Genomic DNA, 15,385 nt, shown 5'->3' with positions numbered 1-15,385 from the left:
GCTTGTTCATTTGGTTGTCCCTCACTAACCCCCCTGCCAGCCTGGACACCTCACGCAGCCTGTTCAGTTGTCCATTCAGTTGTGATGGTCGCTTAGGCTTTGATATGTATAGACTAGAGGCTCAATGCTTGAAATCTGTGCACTGGGGAGGGGTTGTCCCTCAGCTCAGCCTGCACCCTCTCCAGTCTGGGACCCCTCGGGGGATGTTCGGCAGTCGGACATCCCTCTAATAATCCAGAACTGCTAGCTCCTAACTGCTTGCCTGCCTGCCAGCCTGAGCACCTCCTAACCATTCCCCTGACAGCCCTATCGCCCCCAAATGCCTCCCCTGCTGGTCTGATCGCCCGTAACTGCCCTCACCTGCTGGCCCGGTCACTCCCAAGTGCCCTTCCCTGCCAGCCTGGTCACTCCCAACTGCCCTCCCATGCAGGCCTGATCACCCACAACTGCCCTCCCCTGCCAGCCATCTTGTGACTGTGGGCGCCACCATCTTTGAGGGTGTGACAGTCAATTAGCATATTCTTTCCTTATTGGCTGTGGGCACTGCCAACTTTGAGGGCATGACAGTCAATTAGCATATTCCCTCCTTATTGGCTGTGGGTGCCACCATCTTCGCAGCCTGATGCTTATTCATTTGGTTGTCCCTCACTAACCCCCTGCCAGCCTGGTCTCCCCACGCAGTCTGTTCAGTTGTCCATTCAGTTGTGATGGTCGCTTAGGCTTTTATATGTATAGATTTTTCTTTCTATTATTTACATAATTACAATGAAACTTAGTATTTGATTTTAAAACAGCCACATACAAAGTTGGATTTTCCAGAATACCAATTTGGAACTAAATTGACCTGACTACTTGAGAGCTGTGCTTTACATAGTACCACACTGCAAACAACACTACTGTTTCTAGGGAGATTAACCTTGTAAGCAAGTTATGCAGGTGATTCAAAGCCAGTTAATCTCACATAAAAATGTTAATTGCATTGGCAAAGACATTGCCTCTGATCACTCCATGGCTATATAATTAGGGACCTGGCCATTCAAAGGGACTTTAATCTAATTGATAAGCAGTCAGCAAACAGCCTTTGAGATTTCTAGCCCCGTTTTTCAATGTGATCAGACATAAGGTGATAACATGGAAAAATCAGTGACCTTATTTTGACATGCTTTAAAATGGTCTGTTCATTATATAGTAGTTCAAGGTGTTTCATATATATGTATTTTAATTGTGCAGAGCTTCCTGGGATACAAACTCCATTGGGCATTAATGGGTATTAAATGTAATCATTTATCAATTTACTGTATGATTCTCATAGGAACTTAAATTATAATCCTTCTAAATTTACATTTGTTTGCAGATGATTTTTATACAAAGCAGTAAACCCCACGACATTTCCTTGTAATTTTTATAAAGTGTCTGAAAGGGGCGTGGCTTGTGTTTTGTTTATGGTAATAGTAGCCACTACAAAGACAAAGCACTTAAAATACATTTCTGCCTGTACAGCTTTTAAAATATTTAATATTTATGTTCCTGATTCTCACATTTTCTGGAAATAAAATCTGGTCAAAGAAACTGGAAAATATTTTTTTACAGAAAAACTATTTTCATTTAAATAAATAATAGACAAAGAGTTTTTAACAAATAGTTATGTAGGCAGTTAAAATTGCAAAGTAGGTAAACTTAGTATAATTATCCGAAAACAATTGGAATAATAAGTAGTATGATTTAGAGATAGCTGTTGTAATGGGTGCTATGGAAATTCTCAGATTAACACTTCAAAAGTTGTGACCAAGATCCAATGTGTTAGTAAATGTCGATGTTACTTTGTTGGAAGGCACAACCTAATATATTCAGGTATAAAACCCATCTGAATGTACTGTGCATATGCAAATCACTTTCATCTAGGTTATTCTTTGCATTGTCTTTTTTTAATTAATTGAATTACATTTTTACCATGAGCCAATGTTAGGCTTCCAAAAATTCTATACCACAAACTCTCCTGTGGTTTTCCAGTTGCTAGGCAACTAGACTCTGCTTGAGGGCAGAAGAGAATAGAGCAGGTTCCTTGCAATATCCTCCATCCCTGATGAGTTCATCAGAACAGCAGCAGGGAATCCTATATCTTGCTTCTTCTTGAAATAAAAAATGAGGTGCTTCCATGTGTCCCCCTATAAAACAGTGTGACTTAGAACATGTATGATAACTAAAATGCCCTCAAGGATCCTGATGGTGTCCCCTGGAAGAAGAGACGAGTTTAGGTTTGTGACAAGTCTAATGTAAAATTTGCCCTTCTGATTATACTCAACTGTTGCCATTTTGTGACTGATAGCATGTTAAAGAAAACATACAAAATCTTTGAATGAAAGTATGCATGTGTGTTTTAATGGAATCAGTCTCACGTACCATTATGCAACTTATTTTATAGTCAGCATTATGCCATGAAAATTTTCCATGATGACGTGATAAAGAGATAAATAGATAGCTTTAACATTACAATGACTTACTAGCTTTTAATGTTTGAATTTGCCACAATGTATCCTAAAATTTTCCATTTTCCAAGACTGTTATAATGATCATATGTAGTTCTTATTTTTTGTTGCATTTATCAATTATCAAGTTATTGTTCTGTATTTGTAGTGTCGGCAAGAGATTATTTTGATTCTTCTCCAATATGCATACTTTCCTTCTTTTTTCTTATTAATTAGTAATGTCTAACTTGTTTCAGATTTTCATTGGAATAACTTTAATATATAGCTTTAAAAATAAGTTTTGCATTTAATTTCTGATAAAATATCTTCATCATGCGTAAGAAGTTTCTTTAGATTTTATCTTTATTTAGATTTTTTAATCCAAGAGTTTTACTATACCTACAAAAATGGCATTTTTCTTTCCCCTTGTATTGTATGTCTTCTTTGTCTTATTAATTAGACTGCATTTGATGTCAAGTACAGGAACCTGAGTCACAATGGTTTGTTTTTGTCTTATCTAACCATTTCTGCAATGAAAGGATATGCATACATATACACGCACATGCACATATACACATACCACATCCATACTTTACCTGAAAGTTTGTGCCAATTGCTAAATAGAAACTTGAGAATCTTTCTAGACCTTACTTCTTCAGCATCTACTTCTGATTGATTACTCAGTTCTGATATTTCTTTATTCTGTCTCCTTTTCCACATCCTTAGAAACACTGTGTCAATTTAAACTGAAACAAGTCTTAAAATGATAGTTTGACCTAATTCACTGCTTCATGTTTCACTTCTAATTCATCTTTCTCAGATCTGTCAACATGACCCCTTTTCATAGGCTTATTAAAAGCTAGAGGAAAAAAAAAATAAAAATAAAAGCTAGAGGCCTGGTACACGAAATTCGTGCACAGGATGGGGGGTGTCCCTCAGCCCGGCCTGTAGCCTCTCACAATCCAGAACCACTGGCTCCTAACTGCTCACCTGCCTGCCTGCCTCCTTACCCCTAACCCCTCTGCCTGCCTGCCTGATCACCCCTAACCATCTAGGGAAAACTCATTTTTCTTGACATGGCATACAAGGTTCTTCATGGTCTTGACTAACTTTATCCCCTACCACTTTTTTTTCTTTATTACACCAAAATGTTGGCCATTCACCAGGTACCAAACTCGAAGCCTAGCATAGGAGAAGCTGTATTAATATGATCTGAATAAATGAGTAGATGAGGGAAAGACCTCCTAACCCGCTCAGCCATATGCCGGATTGTAATAAAATATCCCCATTAAAAACAACAGTGGCTTAGCTCTCTTTTAACTGGGATTATTGCAGCTTTTAGATGAATTAGATGGACATACCAAGTGATGGGTGAGAAAAAGTCAATTCCACATTTTATGCTAATGATTTATTTTTATTATTAACATTCCAAGCACTCCTAGGGAGATACTGATCTTATGCCTATTGACTTCCAGAAACAATAGCTCAATATCAACTATGCCAGCATGAAAATAGTTGTTAGGAGCACATAGTGTCCAAATTTCAAAAGTATAACACTAAATCCTTTCATCCAGCATGCAGATTTGTTCTGTTGTGAAGAGGGCACACTTAGCTGCTAATTGATTCTACTACCTAAAATCATTAGACACAATCTTTGTTTCCCATTTTTTATGGATTATTTCTAAATTATGCATTAAAAAAAACCTCTTTGTGGTAAAATCCTATTTACCTTGTTTTATGACTTAGGGTTTGGGGTATTGAAGAACACATAATTGAGCATATGTACGTTTATGTTTAAAAAAAATTTTGTCCCAACTGTCACCTTCATGGTGGAGCGATATAGTTGCCTTCCTTCTGAATACCAATGGTGGTTAAGTTTATTGCAATAAAATATGATCATGTCCTGGCCAGTGTGGATTAGTTTGTTGGGTGTCATCCCATGCACTGAGGGATGCCTGGGTTGTGTGCTTGATCCCTGGTAGTAGATAGATGTTCCCTTCTCATATTGATGTTTCTTCCTCTCTTCTTCACTCTAGAAATCAATTTTAAAATGTTTTAAAAATATTGTCTTGTAATTATACATTTGTTTTATGAATATGGATCTTTAGTCAATAAAATCATGTGTTCTCACTCTATCCTCTTAACATGTAATTTGAAGTGATTTATTTTCTTTAAAGTTTTCTTGCTAAGTATGTTTAAGGTTTTTGGCACTATATTCACATTTTTAAATTGCAATTGAAACTAAAGTCCCAATTGACTAAATGTGGACATATGACCAGATAAATTATGTCAACTTCCTGTGGATTTCATCTTTCTTTTCTTTGACTTCTCTTTCTACTTCAATAAGTAGCATTATTTTGGACTTTTCTATTATTTGGAGACATGTGCTAATAAAATTTAAATGGTAATTTAGATGATCATAATTTGACCATTATAAAAAAACAAATTAGACAAGGAATTGAAATGTGTAGAGAAGTGTAAAACTGCTTTTTGTTTTATATTTCTCTTACATGGTAAGATTCTATGGACAGCTATTATTTTTTCCTAGCTTTATGTAGAAGAGTGATAGAATACAGATTAACAGAGCTAAGTACAGATTAAAAACCAAGGAATAAAGGACAGAAACACTAAAACAGAATGCTAGAGAAATAAACATTAAAGTTAAGAGAAAATAGGCAAACTTTGGGAACACTTAAGAGAAAGTAGTAAGTGGCCTTAAAAATATATATGACAGTAGTGTAAAATAATTAAAAAGAGTAATTTTTATTTTAAAAAATCAGATTGACAGCATTTTTATTTAAAGAAAAACAGAAATCAGGCATTCAGCTATCCATACATGAATTGAAAACATTCATGGACGTATTGGGTCAATGATAAATGATAGCCTGAGTGGGGAAATTGAGACAGCACTTACTTTCAAAAGCACAACTTCTTTTGTTTTCTCTAGCATTCCTGATGGGATATTAATATATGTTTGTTTGTTTTTTACATTAGTTTCAACTTTGAGTCTTCCAATCTGAGCCATCCTAATAAATTAAGAGATAAATTTTTAGCTCTTTCCTCATTTATGTGGAATTCCATGTCCAAATTTTTTATAACAGGATCTATATGATATAGCTCAGGAATTAACTGAAGAATCAATGTAATATCTTTTCCAAAAGGCTCTATGATTTTATATACAAAGCCTAGCTCTTTCTGCATTTCAAAATATTTTATTTTATTCAATTACTTTGTATTTGTTAGTATCAAGATATAGCTGAAATACAGTTAAGTACCTATGTACCAAAAACAAACCATAATTTTTCTATGCTTTTTCCAGAATATACTTAAAGCATTCAGTATATTTACTTTATTTTACTTTTTTTTCTCCTAAGAACGACCCACATTTCTCAGGAGACCAATTAACCAAGTGGTGCTGGAGGAAGAATCAGTCGAATTTCGTTGTCAGGTCCAGGGAGATCCTCAACCAACTGTGCGGTGGAAGAAGGATGATGCAGACTTGTCAAGAGGAAGGTAAAAACATCACTTACATGGACAATTGTTAGATAATCAGTGAGTAATTAGAAAGAAAAAACACCCCGATTGCACCACCCAACACTCTTATATTTTGGTGTATTATTTTCACATACCTGATTTTCACACATGCAAGCCACATAGCTGCTCTTTTATACATTGAAGTCATCCAGGCTGATCCCCCACTTCATCTATTACTCCTGAATATCAAGGATTCCTGAGATGTTTTCTTCTTCATGATCCCTGGTAGTTCTGCCATTCTATCGCTGCCCAATTCTTGACTACCATTCTAGTTGCCTCCTGCAGCTACTGCTCTGTTACCCTGATGCTGCAGCCCACACTGGACACTGTGTGCCTTCCTTTGTTGCCCACAGCATTGCCAACAAAAAGCTATTGATTATAGCAGACTGTAAGGTCTGGAGTAAAGGAGATACCTTGTTTGACACAGTTCTGAAGGGGAAGCAAATAGTTGACATCACTGTCCACGTAAGGAATTTCTCACTTAGGGACTCTGTGTCACTTTCTCACTTGCCATATCTTCATGGAGAATTTCTTCTCCAGCTCTTCTCTCTTATTCTTATTACTAAATCCCAAAACCCAATCTTTCAGCACTCTAGGTTAAGTTAAAAATGTTTGCCCTCCTATATAATAAAAGGCTAATATGCAAATCGACCAAACGGCAGAACAACTGGTCGCTGTGATGTGCACTGACCACCAGGGGGCAAATGCTCAGTTCAGGAGTTGCCCCCGGTGGTCAGTACGCTCCCACAGGGGGAGCGCCACTCATCCAGAAAACGGGCTCACAGCTGGCAAGCACAGTGGTTGTGGTGGAAGCCTCTCCCACCTCCACTGCAGCGCTAAGGATGTCCCACTGCCATCTTAGGGGAGCAGGCCTAAGTTGTCAGTCAGACATCCCCCAAGGGCTCCCGGAGTGCTAGAGGGTGCAGGCCAAGCTGAGGGACCCACCCCCCTGAGTGCACAAATTTTATGCATCCGGCCTTTAGTATTTTATTAATTTTTTTTGTCTAAAAATTTTCCAAGACTTTGCCTTTTATGATCAAACCAGAGGCCTGGTGCATGGATTCATGCACTGCTGGGGTCCTTCAGCCTGGCCTGCAGGGATTGTGCCAAAACCAGCTCTCTAACATTCCCCGAGGGGTCCTGGATTGCAAAAGGGTGGTTCTCGGGTGATGCATCCTGGAATCGAGCTCCCTCCTCTCTGGTTCTGGGTGCGTCACCTGAGAACCACAGCTGCCATGTCACTGCAGCTTGGCAGCTGCTGTGTTGAGCATCTGCCCCCTGGTGGTTAGTGCACCTCATAGCTACCAGTCAGACAGTCAAATAGTCAGCTGGTCGGCTGGTCGCTTAGGCTTTTATATATATATAGATAAATCATTTAAGTGTTTTTTTTTCTATATAATGAGCAAGCCTAGCTTTAAGATTTGTTTTGCTTTCCTCTTAGTCCTACCTTCTGAAACTACAGCCATCACATCTATAATCATAAAATTTCACTCCCTGCTTTTTTTTCTACTTTTTTTCCTAAAACAAGAAATTCATTTTCATTCAATTAAATTAAACATGATTTCATGGAAGTCATTTTCCTTTTATGTATTTTCACTGGCATTGCTATCAATACTTTTCTGAATTTATATACTCATTTCAGTATCTCAATGTTATATATCCCGAGGTCTATAATGTTATACTCTCTAAAGTCATATCATCAATAGTACTATCTTCAAATCGACCGAACATTTAAAATAACAAGAGGTTCTTTGGAAACTATGGGAATAAGACAAGTGAAAAATTTAAATCAGTTAATTTTTCATCTAAATTGTGGGAAAAGTTGCTTCTATGTTTCTTTTGTCACTTTGCTGTCAGATACCTTGTTTTGAAGAATTGTTATCAGGTAAAGTCTGTGAATGTGAGACTCCTCAATCCTTATCAGTGGAAGAGCAGTTTTAAAAGGATTAAGCATTTGTGGAGTTTAGTTGTTTGTGTTCATCTGCCATGGGTAATCAGTACTTTTCCTCAAATTTGAGAGCACTTAATGTATAATTTTAAAATGTTGTTGTGATATAAGATTTAGGATAAGAGATTAATTACATAACAAAATTTAACCTATTCTAAACAAAAGTTAATTTTTATTTACCGAAAGTAAATAGCCTTGTTCAAAATGACTTAATAAGTAACAATAAAAACACTTTCACTTTGGAATAATTTTAGTTTTGTAGAAAGGTTACAAAGATAGTACAGGAATTCCCACATACCCTATACCTAGTTTCCCTTATTGTTAACATTTTTAATCACAATGAAACTCTTCTGACTCCTAATTAATAAATATTAATATATATTATGTATTTTTTTTACATTACTTTGATTTCACCAGTTTTTCATTAATGTTTTCCTTCTGTTCCAGGATTAAGTCTAGGGTTTTTGTTTAGTTGGATGTCATAGGCTATAGCATTTAGTTGGCATGTTTTCCCAGTTTCCTCTGGTCTGTGACAGGTTCTCAGTATTTCCTTGTTTTTATGACCTTTATTGACTTAAGGTGTACTGGCCAGGTATTCTGTAGAACATTCCAGAAACTTGGATTTCCCTAGTGTTTTCTCATGATTAAACTGGGTTTGTGGAATTTTAGGAAGGAAGTCAGAGAATGTCATCACTTGATATCAGGTTTATGTGATATAAAGGGTGACATAATATCAACATGGTGATCCTGCCATTTTTAATTCTTAAACATTATCCAGTTAACAAAAGTTTTAAAAATAGAAAGTTGTAATAGTGTATAGCATTTTAATGGGCATATGTATTTGCATTTTCATGGCTATATGTCTTTGCATTAAAATTGAAGCCCAGTTTGATTTGTTCCCAGATCAATATAGGTCAGCAATTTTCAACCCATATGCCCCAAGGATTTTTAAAACATGCAATACCTGACTGTTTAGTCAGGGCCACTGACCTCTTTTCCCTTAGATTGTCAAGCAAAAAATGACAACAGCCAACACAACAATAGCTGGGTATATGAAAAATTCAAAATTATACTGATTTTTTATCGTAGAGGCAAAAATATAATATCTATTTTAGTGTGCCACAGAATTTTAGTAATTAGTTTGCATGCCATGAGATGGAAAAGGTTGAAAATCACTGCTCTAGATGTAAGGTCATAAATCTGACAACTTTAGTTGCCATTATATTTTCAAAACCTTGCCAAGTTCATTTGCTACAAAGTTCAAATAATGCATACAAATCAACAACAGTATTAAAACTATATCTAGAATGTGTGATATATAGCCCTCTAAAGATAAGTTTGAAACTTTGAGAAATCTTACCTCTACTACTCCCTTTAAAACGTTTTCATAGGTTCAGCCTCTTGAATCTTGTGTTACTGGTATGAGAGTATTACAGAGTTTTGTGTGACCAGATAAATATTTTTGAAGTAATAAGCAAATGGTAATGCTGTGTAAGCTTCAAATTATACTTTAGAAGGGCTTAGAGCAAGGATCAGTGAGATATAGAAATTAAGGTTAGTATTTTTATCATGCTAGATGGCATGTACTTTTCCTTGAATTCTCCATGTTTAAATGTTATGTCAAAGAAGGGTATTCTTTCTTACATTTGGATGCATTAGCATAAGCTTCACTGATGCATAAGGAAGGGAAACAGACCTCTTTACTGGTGAGGAATAACAGTAATGACTTTTAACCAACCATAGCCTAAATGAGCAACGTTGATTCTATTACATTATTTAGGTTTCAGACTAGAAAGATGGCCATTGTTCCTGTGTAAGCAATTGTAGTGGAGTGGTGTGGAGGCTGACATTTCTTTGGCATAACATTTAAAACAATTTGAATAAGGTTTGTGTAGTGGTTCATGCTTAACACATTTATAGTAAAGCTTTGTAGGGCAGCTGCATAGCCTGTAATTACTATGTAAGTAATATGTGACTATTTTTCTTTTGGAGACAAGAACAGCTTTTCAATTCAAGTTTAAATATATGCAATGCTGTGATAGCTATTTAAACCTTCAATACAGAAGTTATTTGTGCCAATCTTTCAGTAACCAGAGATGAATTAACGGAGTATTTTTTTTTCCTTTTCCACAAAAATATTTTTTAAGTAGTACCCATGTGCTTCTTTGATTTAGCCTTAAGCTCTTAATCTTTCTCATTAACTATCTTTAATGAAATTATAACATACCTTAGATGAATACTATTAAAGACAGTTTTTTGACTAGATGAATATTTCAGTGAAGTGGGAAAAGTATTAGTGACCAAGACTAATAATAATCCTGATGACCAACCAGAAAAATTTATTATTTATTTGAACATTTTCTATATGACAAAGGGACAAAATAGTAAGGAGCCTTCATTTCATATAGGCTATCATTAAAATATTAAATACTTGCAGAAACTTTTAAAGGTATTACTATTTCACAGTTGAAGATTTCAGAAAGAAAAAAAAATTATTTTTATGATTGTGCCAAGTATCAGTATCTTTTTTCCAGAGGGTTTCTATATATGTGTCCTCAAATAAATAAACACAGACTCATCTTAGTGGCAAGCATTTTATAAACCAATATGAAAAAAAAGTGGGTGTGGTGAACAAAATGAGGAGATAAGGGGATTTACATTTTAGATTTCATAATTCGTATGCTTTTTAGAAGCATATTAACTTTCTTAAAACAGAGTTCAGATTGCAGAAGATGCATTTTTGCATTTACTTACATTCATTACTATGTTTGTAATGTTCATTGCTAAACTGTAAAAAAGTCATTCCAAATAAAGTAAATATGCTGTTAATAATTATATTTTTATTATATGTTAATCAGATTGGGTGATGTAGAAAAAATATTTACATACTGAATACATTAAAGAAAGTCAAAACTAAAGTAATCCTAGTTTCTTCCTTGGGTGCTACGTCTTTTTTTTTTCAAGCAAATTTAGTGCTTTTTGCTAATTGATACTCAGGATGATCAAGTGCCTTCAGCACTTCTTTTCATATAGTGTTTCATTTAAGAGAAGTTGCCAGAATTTATAATAACTGGCTCAAATTACCATCTTCTGCCAAGTCCCATGATAGCATAGGGATCGTGTATAGTATTGTTATACCAAAATAAAAAATACATACTTATACATATGCACAGATATGCTGAAACTGTATGTAAAATATCATGTTATATTGACATAAAGAAAACAAAATGCAATAAATTTACAACCAAAGAAATAAAATTGAAATATAGCCACCTTACAATATTCTGTTCAAACTATCATGAAAGAGAATAATAATTTCCCTTCTCAGAATATAGGTAGGAAGTAGTGTGATGAATCTAATTGCAATTTCTTATTTGGTCTTGTCAGTGCAGTTCGCATTTTAGTTAATTATCAACAGTCTTTTAAAAGCCTTTAAACAGGAAATTTAACAATCTTCATTAATCATGTGATTTTCAGTATATTATGACTAGTTAGTTCCTTGATATTCTTTACATCATTTTTATTTAAGTTCTAAACTAATTCTAAAGTGATACCAACTTCCTTAGTAAGGATTTTGAGTACAGAAAGAAATGTTCATAATAGCTTGTCAGAGAAAGAAGGAAATAAAATATGCCATTTACATTCCTACATATGCCTGCAAATTCTAAATGCAGTAGATGGCTTACATACAGTGAATATAATTCATGAATATTTCATAAAAATATAAAAGAAACTGGAGAATAAGAGTTTCAAGATATATAGTGTAAAATTCTATCAATTTTCCCTGAACCAGCTGATAATTCCTTTTTCTAAAGTGCAAGTCTATTTTAAGAGAGACTTTTTAGAGTTCTTAGTTGAATGAAATGTGAGATTCATCTAAATATATGATCCTTAAGAAAAGGAGCTGAATAGAACCATTTATAATTCCGTTTTTTTACACTAAGTGGCTCTTTCCACTTTGCCCTGGAGAATGTTCTTGTGTTAATTGACTGGAAGCTCCATTGTTTAGAGCATGTGCTTCTGGGATGCAGAAATGCTGAACAGGTGCTCAGCCACCCTGCCGAGGGATCAGCTTCTTCACAGGCAGTGTGGACTTCAAGGACATGTGGTAATTTGGGCTCCTGATAAATAACCATGCTGATTAGGTTGGCTGGTTGAGATTGGTCAATTAAAGTGGGTTTTGAAAAAGAAGGGGAAAAAAAACTGAGAGCAAGTTTAAAGCAATATATATAAAACAGTATATGTGACACCTGAAAAGTAAATTAGTCCTTAAGATTCAAAAATATAAAGAAAAGAGTTATTGAATATTCCATGAATTTTCCGTGATACCAATGTCTTAGCCATTTCTGTCTGAAAAAATACAGAACTGCCTGGACAATTGCTGTGAGATGTGGACATACAACTATCACTAACATAAAGACTATTTAGGCCATTGCCAGGAATATTAGACTTTAACCTTGTTTTGACACTTTTTGATCATTTATCCTTTTAGTTACACTCCCATGTTCTGGAAATGATGTTTGACAGATTTCTCTACAGTTCTCTAGGAGTGAAGCCCTTCATGTTTTACATCCCGTTGATATGGACCAGCGATGCAACAGGACTAGTGATTAACCTATGTCCTGACACATTTGCACAGGGTGAATACTGATGCCGTCTATTCTAGCTCAAAGGGTTATTAAGATGATGTAACTAATTCAAAGCACTGTAAACACTTTGAGATGGATGCACATAGCAGGTGTTCCAGTTTTATAAATTTAACTGACTGGTGGCTGAAAAATATAGAGTATACAATTTTTATGGATATTCTCTTTGCCAATTGATTTCCAAAGAAATGCATATAATATTATTGATTTAATAAATATGACTTTTCTTTTAAATCACCTAGATTTATTTATAAATTTTATGAGACAGTTTGCCAAGCCTGGGAGTTAACACCTATTTTGCTATCTCTGGGAGATTGTCCATGATCCAGATATTGTATCCCAGCCCCAGTGCAAGAAGACATCTGGGCTGGGACCCTCAAATTTCACACATTATAATGTATTGTTTGTCTACTGGTAATAAGCAAACCACTGCTTTTATAAGAAGATTATGTAATGATAAAAGCAAGCAATTTTTGCAGGATTTAGTTTGCCATCCAATCTTCTAAATGCTTTTTGCATACATTAATTACATTAGTTTAAAGAATAGTGTTCCAGCATAATATTAGTCTCATTTAAGGCATATGGAAACAGAAGCTTACAGAAGTTCTCATAGTCACACATTAATACATTCTGGGTCAGGACTTGATTTAGAACCTGTCCAATATGAAACCTGCATTTGAAACTAATGGCTTCCTAATTGCATGGTTATGACTTATGGACTTGAGCTACTTAGAAATTTTCTATTTAGATAATCAGCCCTGGCCGGGTGGCTGGTTGGTTGGAATGTGGAACCATACCCCAAAAGGTTGTGAGTTCCATTCGCCCCCAGGGTACATACCAGGTTGTGGGTTTGATTCCTAGTCAGGGCACACGTTCAGGAGGCAACTGAATAATGCCTCTCTCTCTATCTCTCTCTTCCCTTCTCCGCCCCATCTCTCCCTTTCCCTTCCTCTCTCTAAACATCAATACTAGTAAAAACATATTTACTAGTCCTCAGATGAGGATTAAAAAAATTAGATAATCAGTAATGAATGAATAACTTTATAGGCATATTATTATAGCATTACTGTTAAGAGTAATTTTTAGACCAATTTCATAAGGCACACATAAACTGGCTTGGCATTTTGAAAATCTAAACTTGAATCAGGTCAAAGTTACTGTGTTGGAGGCAGAAGATATAGATTTTGTTTACAAACAGGATTAATTAGCAACTTTTAGAAAGATGTCAAAGTGGTGCTTTTTTCTATGTTTTCATCAAATAGGTGCTAATAGTTGCTGTTAACACAAAACTAATTGCCACCTACCATGGGGAGTGCAAGTTGCCTTGTCCTGTGACTACACTGGCCCATCTGTTGAGAATCTCAGCTCAGAAGCAATACAGGAACTGGCATCCAATTTGGGCTCTGGCCAGTGGTCAGTTAACAAGCTGAGACACACTTGGAATAGGAAATACCTTGAAGTCAAAGATGCTTTCCTGCCCACTAACTGGCAGCTCTTGTGTTGTGTGAGAGCAGAACCAAGACCAGGTGCCAGTTTGCAGAGCAAAAGTATCTGCCTAAGTGCCACCTGTCATTGGCATGTGGGTATTGTCCCACATACCAGCTATGGTGTGTGGCATGTTACATGTGAGAAGTTGGAACCTGGACATGTTACATGTTAGAGCATTCAGCTAGGTTAAAGTTGGTCTAGGGTAGCATTTTCCTTAAACCAAACTGTAGGAAAAGCCAAAGGCTTAAAAGGAGACAGTCACATGTCACACCATATCCCACAGGTGGCTATGCTATCTATACATTAACCATTGAAGACATTCTCCTACCTAGATTTTTACCTTTCCTATAAACAAATTTTAAAAAGGAAAAAGTTTTTAATTGACTTTATTAACACCAGTCCTTGTCTTCACAAGAGAATTTGTGGTTAGAATCACTTAGATACTTTTTAACCACCGTTAAGATATATTTCTGATTGGTTTTGTTGTTATTCAGATTAAGTTGAATTGTAATGTGGGAACGCAAGGTAAAATGGAATTTAGGAGATCAGCATTCTTATCGCAACTCTGCCAAAATTTGCCATGTTATTTTAAGCAATTTTCATGTTTGAGTACCAGAGTCCAAATCTGCAGAATGTGTGAGTTCAGTTGGATGGCTTCTATGATGACTTAAAATTATAAAATTCTATGATTCTATGAAGGGTATCAACTCATATTAGAAAGTATGATAACACATTTTATAGAAGTATAAAAACCACAGCAAATTGAAACAGGTGGACCTAAAAGGGAAAGTAAAATTACACATAAGCTCATTACTAATGAAAATTACTTTTTATGTTTTGTATACAGCTTGTCAGATATACAGAGAAATATTTTTTAATTCAAAAAAATTTACCCTAAATGTTTATTTAGGTTTTTATAGAAAAAAATCTAGTACTGATTCAAGAGTTGTTTTTATTGTATTTCCTTTTTTACAAACATACTAGAGGCCCAGTGAATGAAATTTCGTGCTCTGGTTGTGTCCCTAACCGAGGGGTGGGCAAACTTTTTGACTCGAGGGACACAATGGGTTCTTAAACTGGACCGGAGGGCCGGAACAAAAGCATGGATGGAGTGTTTGTGTGAACTAATATAAATTCAAAGTAAACATCATTACATAAAAGGGTACGGTCTTTTTTTTTTTTTTTTTAGTTTTATTCATTTCAAATGGGCTGGATCTGGCCCGCGGGCGGTGGTTGGCCCATGGCTGCCGTAACCACTGCCAGCTGTCAGTTGGGGTCTCACTCTCTTCCCCAGGCCGGCCTGC

The 15,385-nt window shown here is 35.6% G+C and overlaps 1 protein-coding gene across 8 annotated transcripts in view; it reads left to right on the top strand.

The window, feature by feature from the left end:
- ROBO2 (roundabout guidance receptor 2) overlaps nt 1–15,385 on the top strand; it is a 709,767-nt gene that overhangs the window by 532,016 nt on the left and 162,366 nt on the right. For all 8 annotated transcript variants that reach the window (XM_006773936.2, XM_015570594.1, XM_015570599.1 and 5 more), the window contains exon 5: nt 5,840–5,978. In XM_006773936.2, coding sequence (XP_006773999.1) covers nt 5,840–5,978 — 139 coding nt within the window. The remainder of the gene's footprint in view (nt 1–5,839; nt 5,979–15,385) is intronic.

Source organism: Myotis davidii, unplaced genomic scaffold, assembly GCF_000327345.1.
Source record: "Myotis davidii unplaced genomic scaffold, ASM32734v1 scaffold24, whole genome shotgun sequence".
Lineage (NCBI taxonomy): Eukaryota > Metazoa > Chordata > Mammalia > Chiroptera > Vespertilionidae > Myotis > Myotis davidii.
This window is presented reverse-complemented; position numbering and strand designations above follow the sequence as displayed.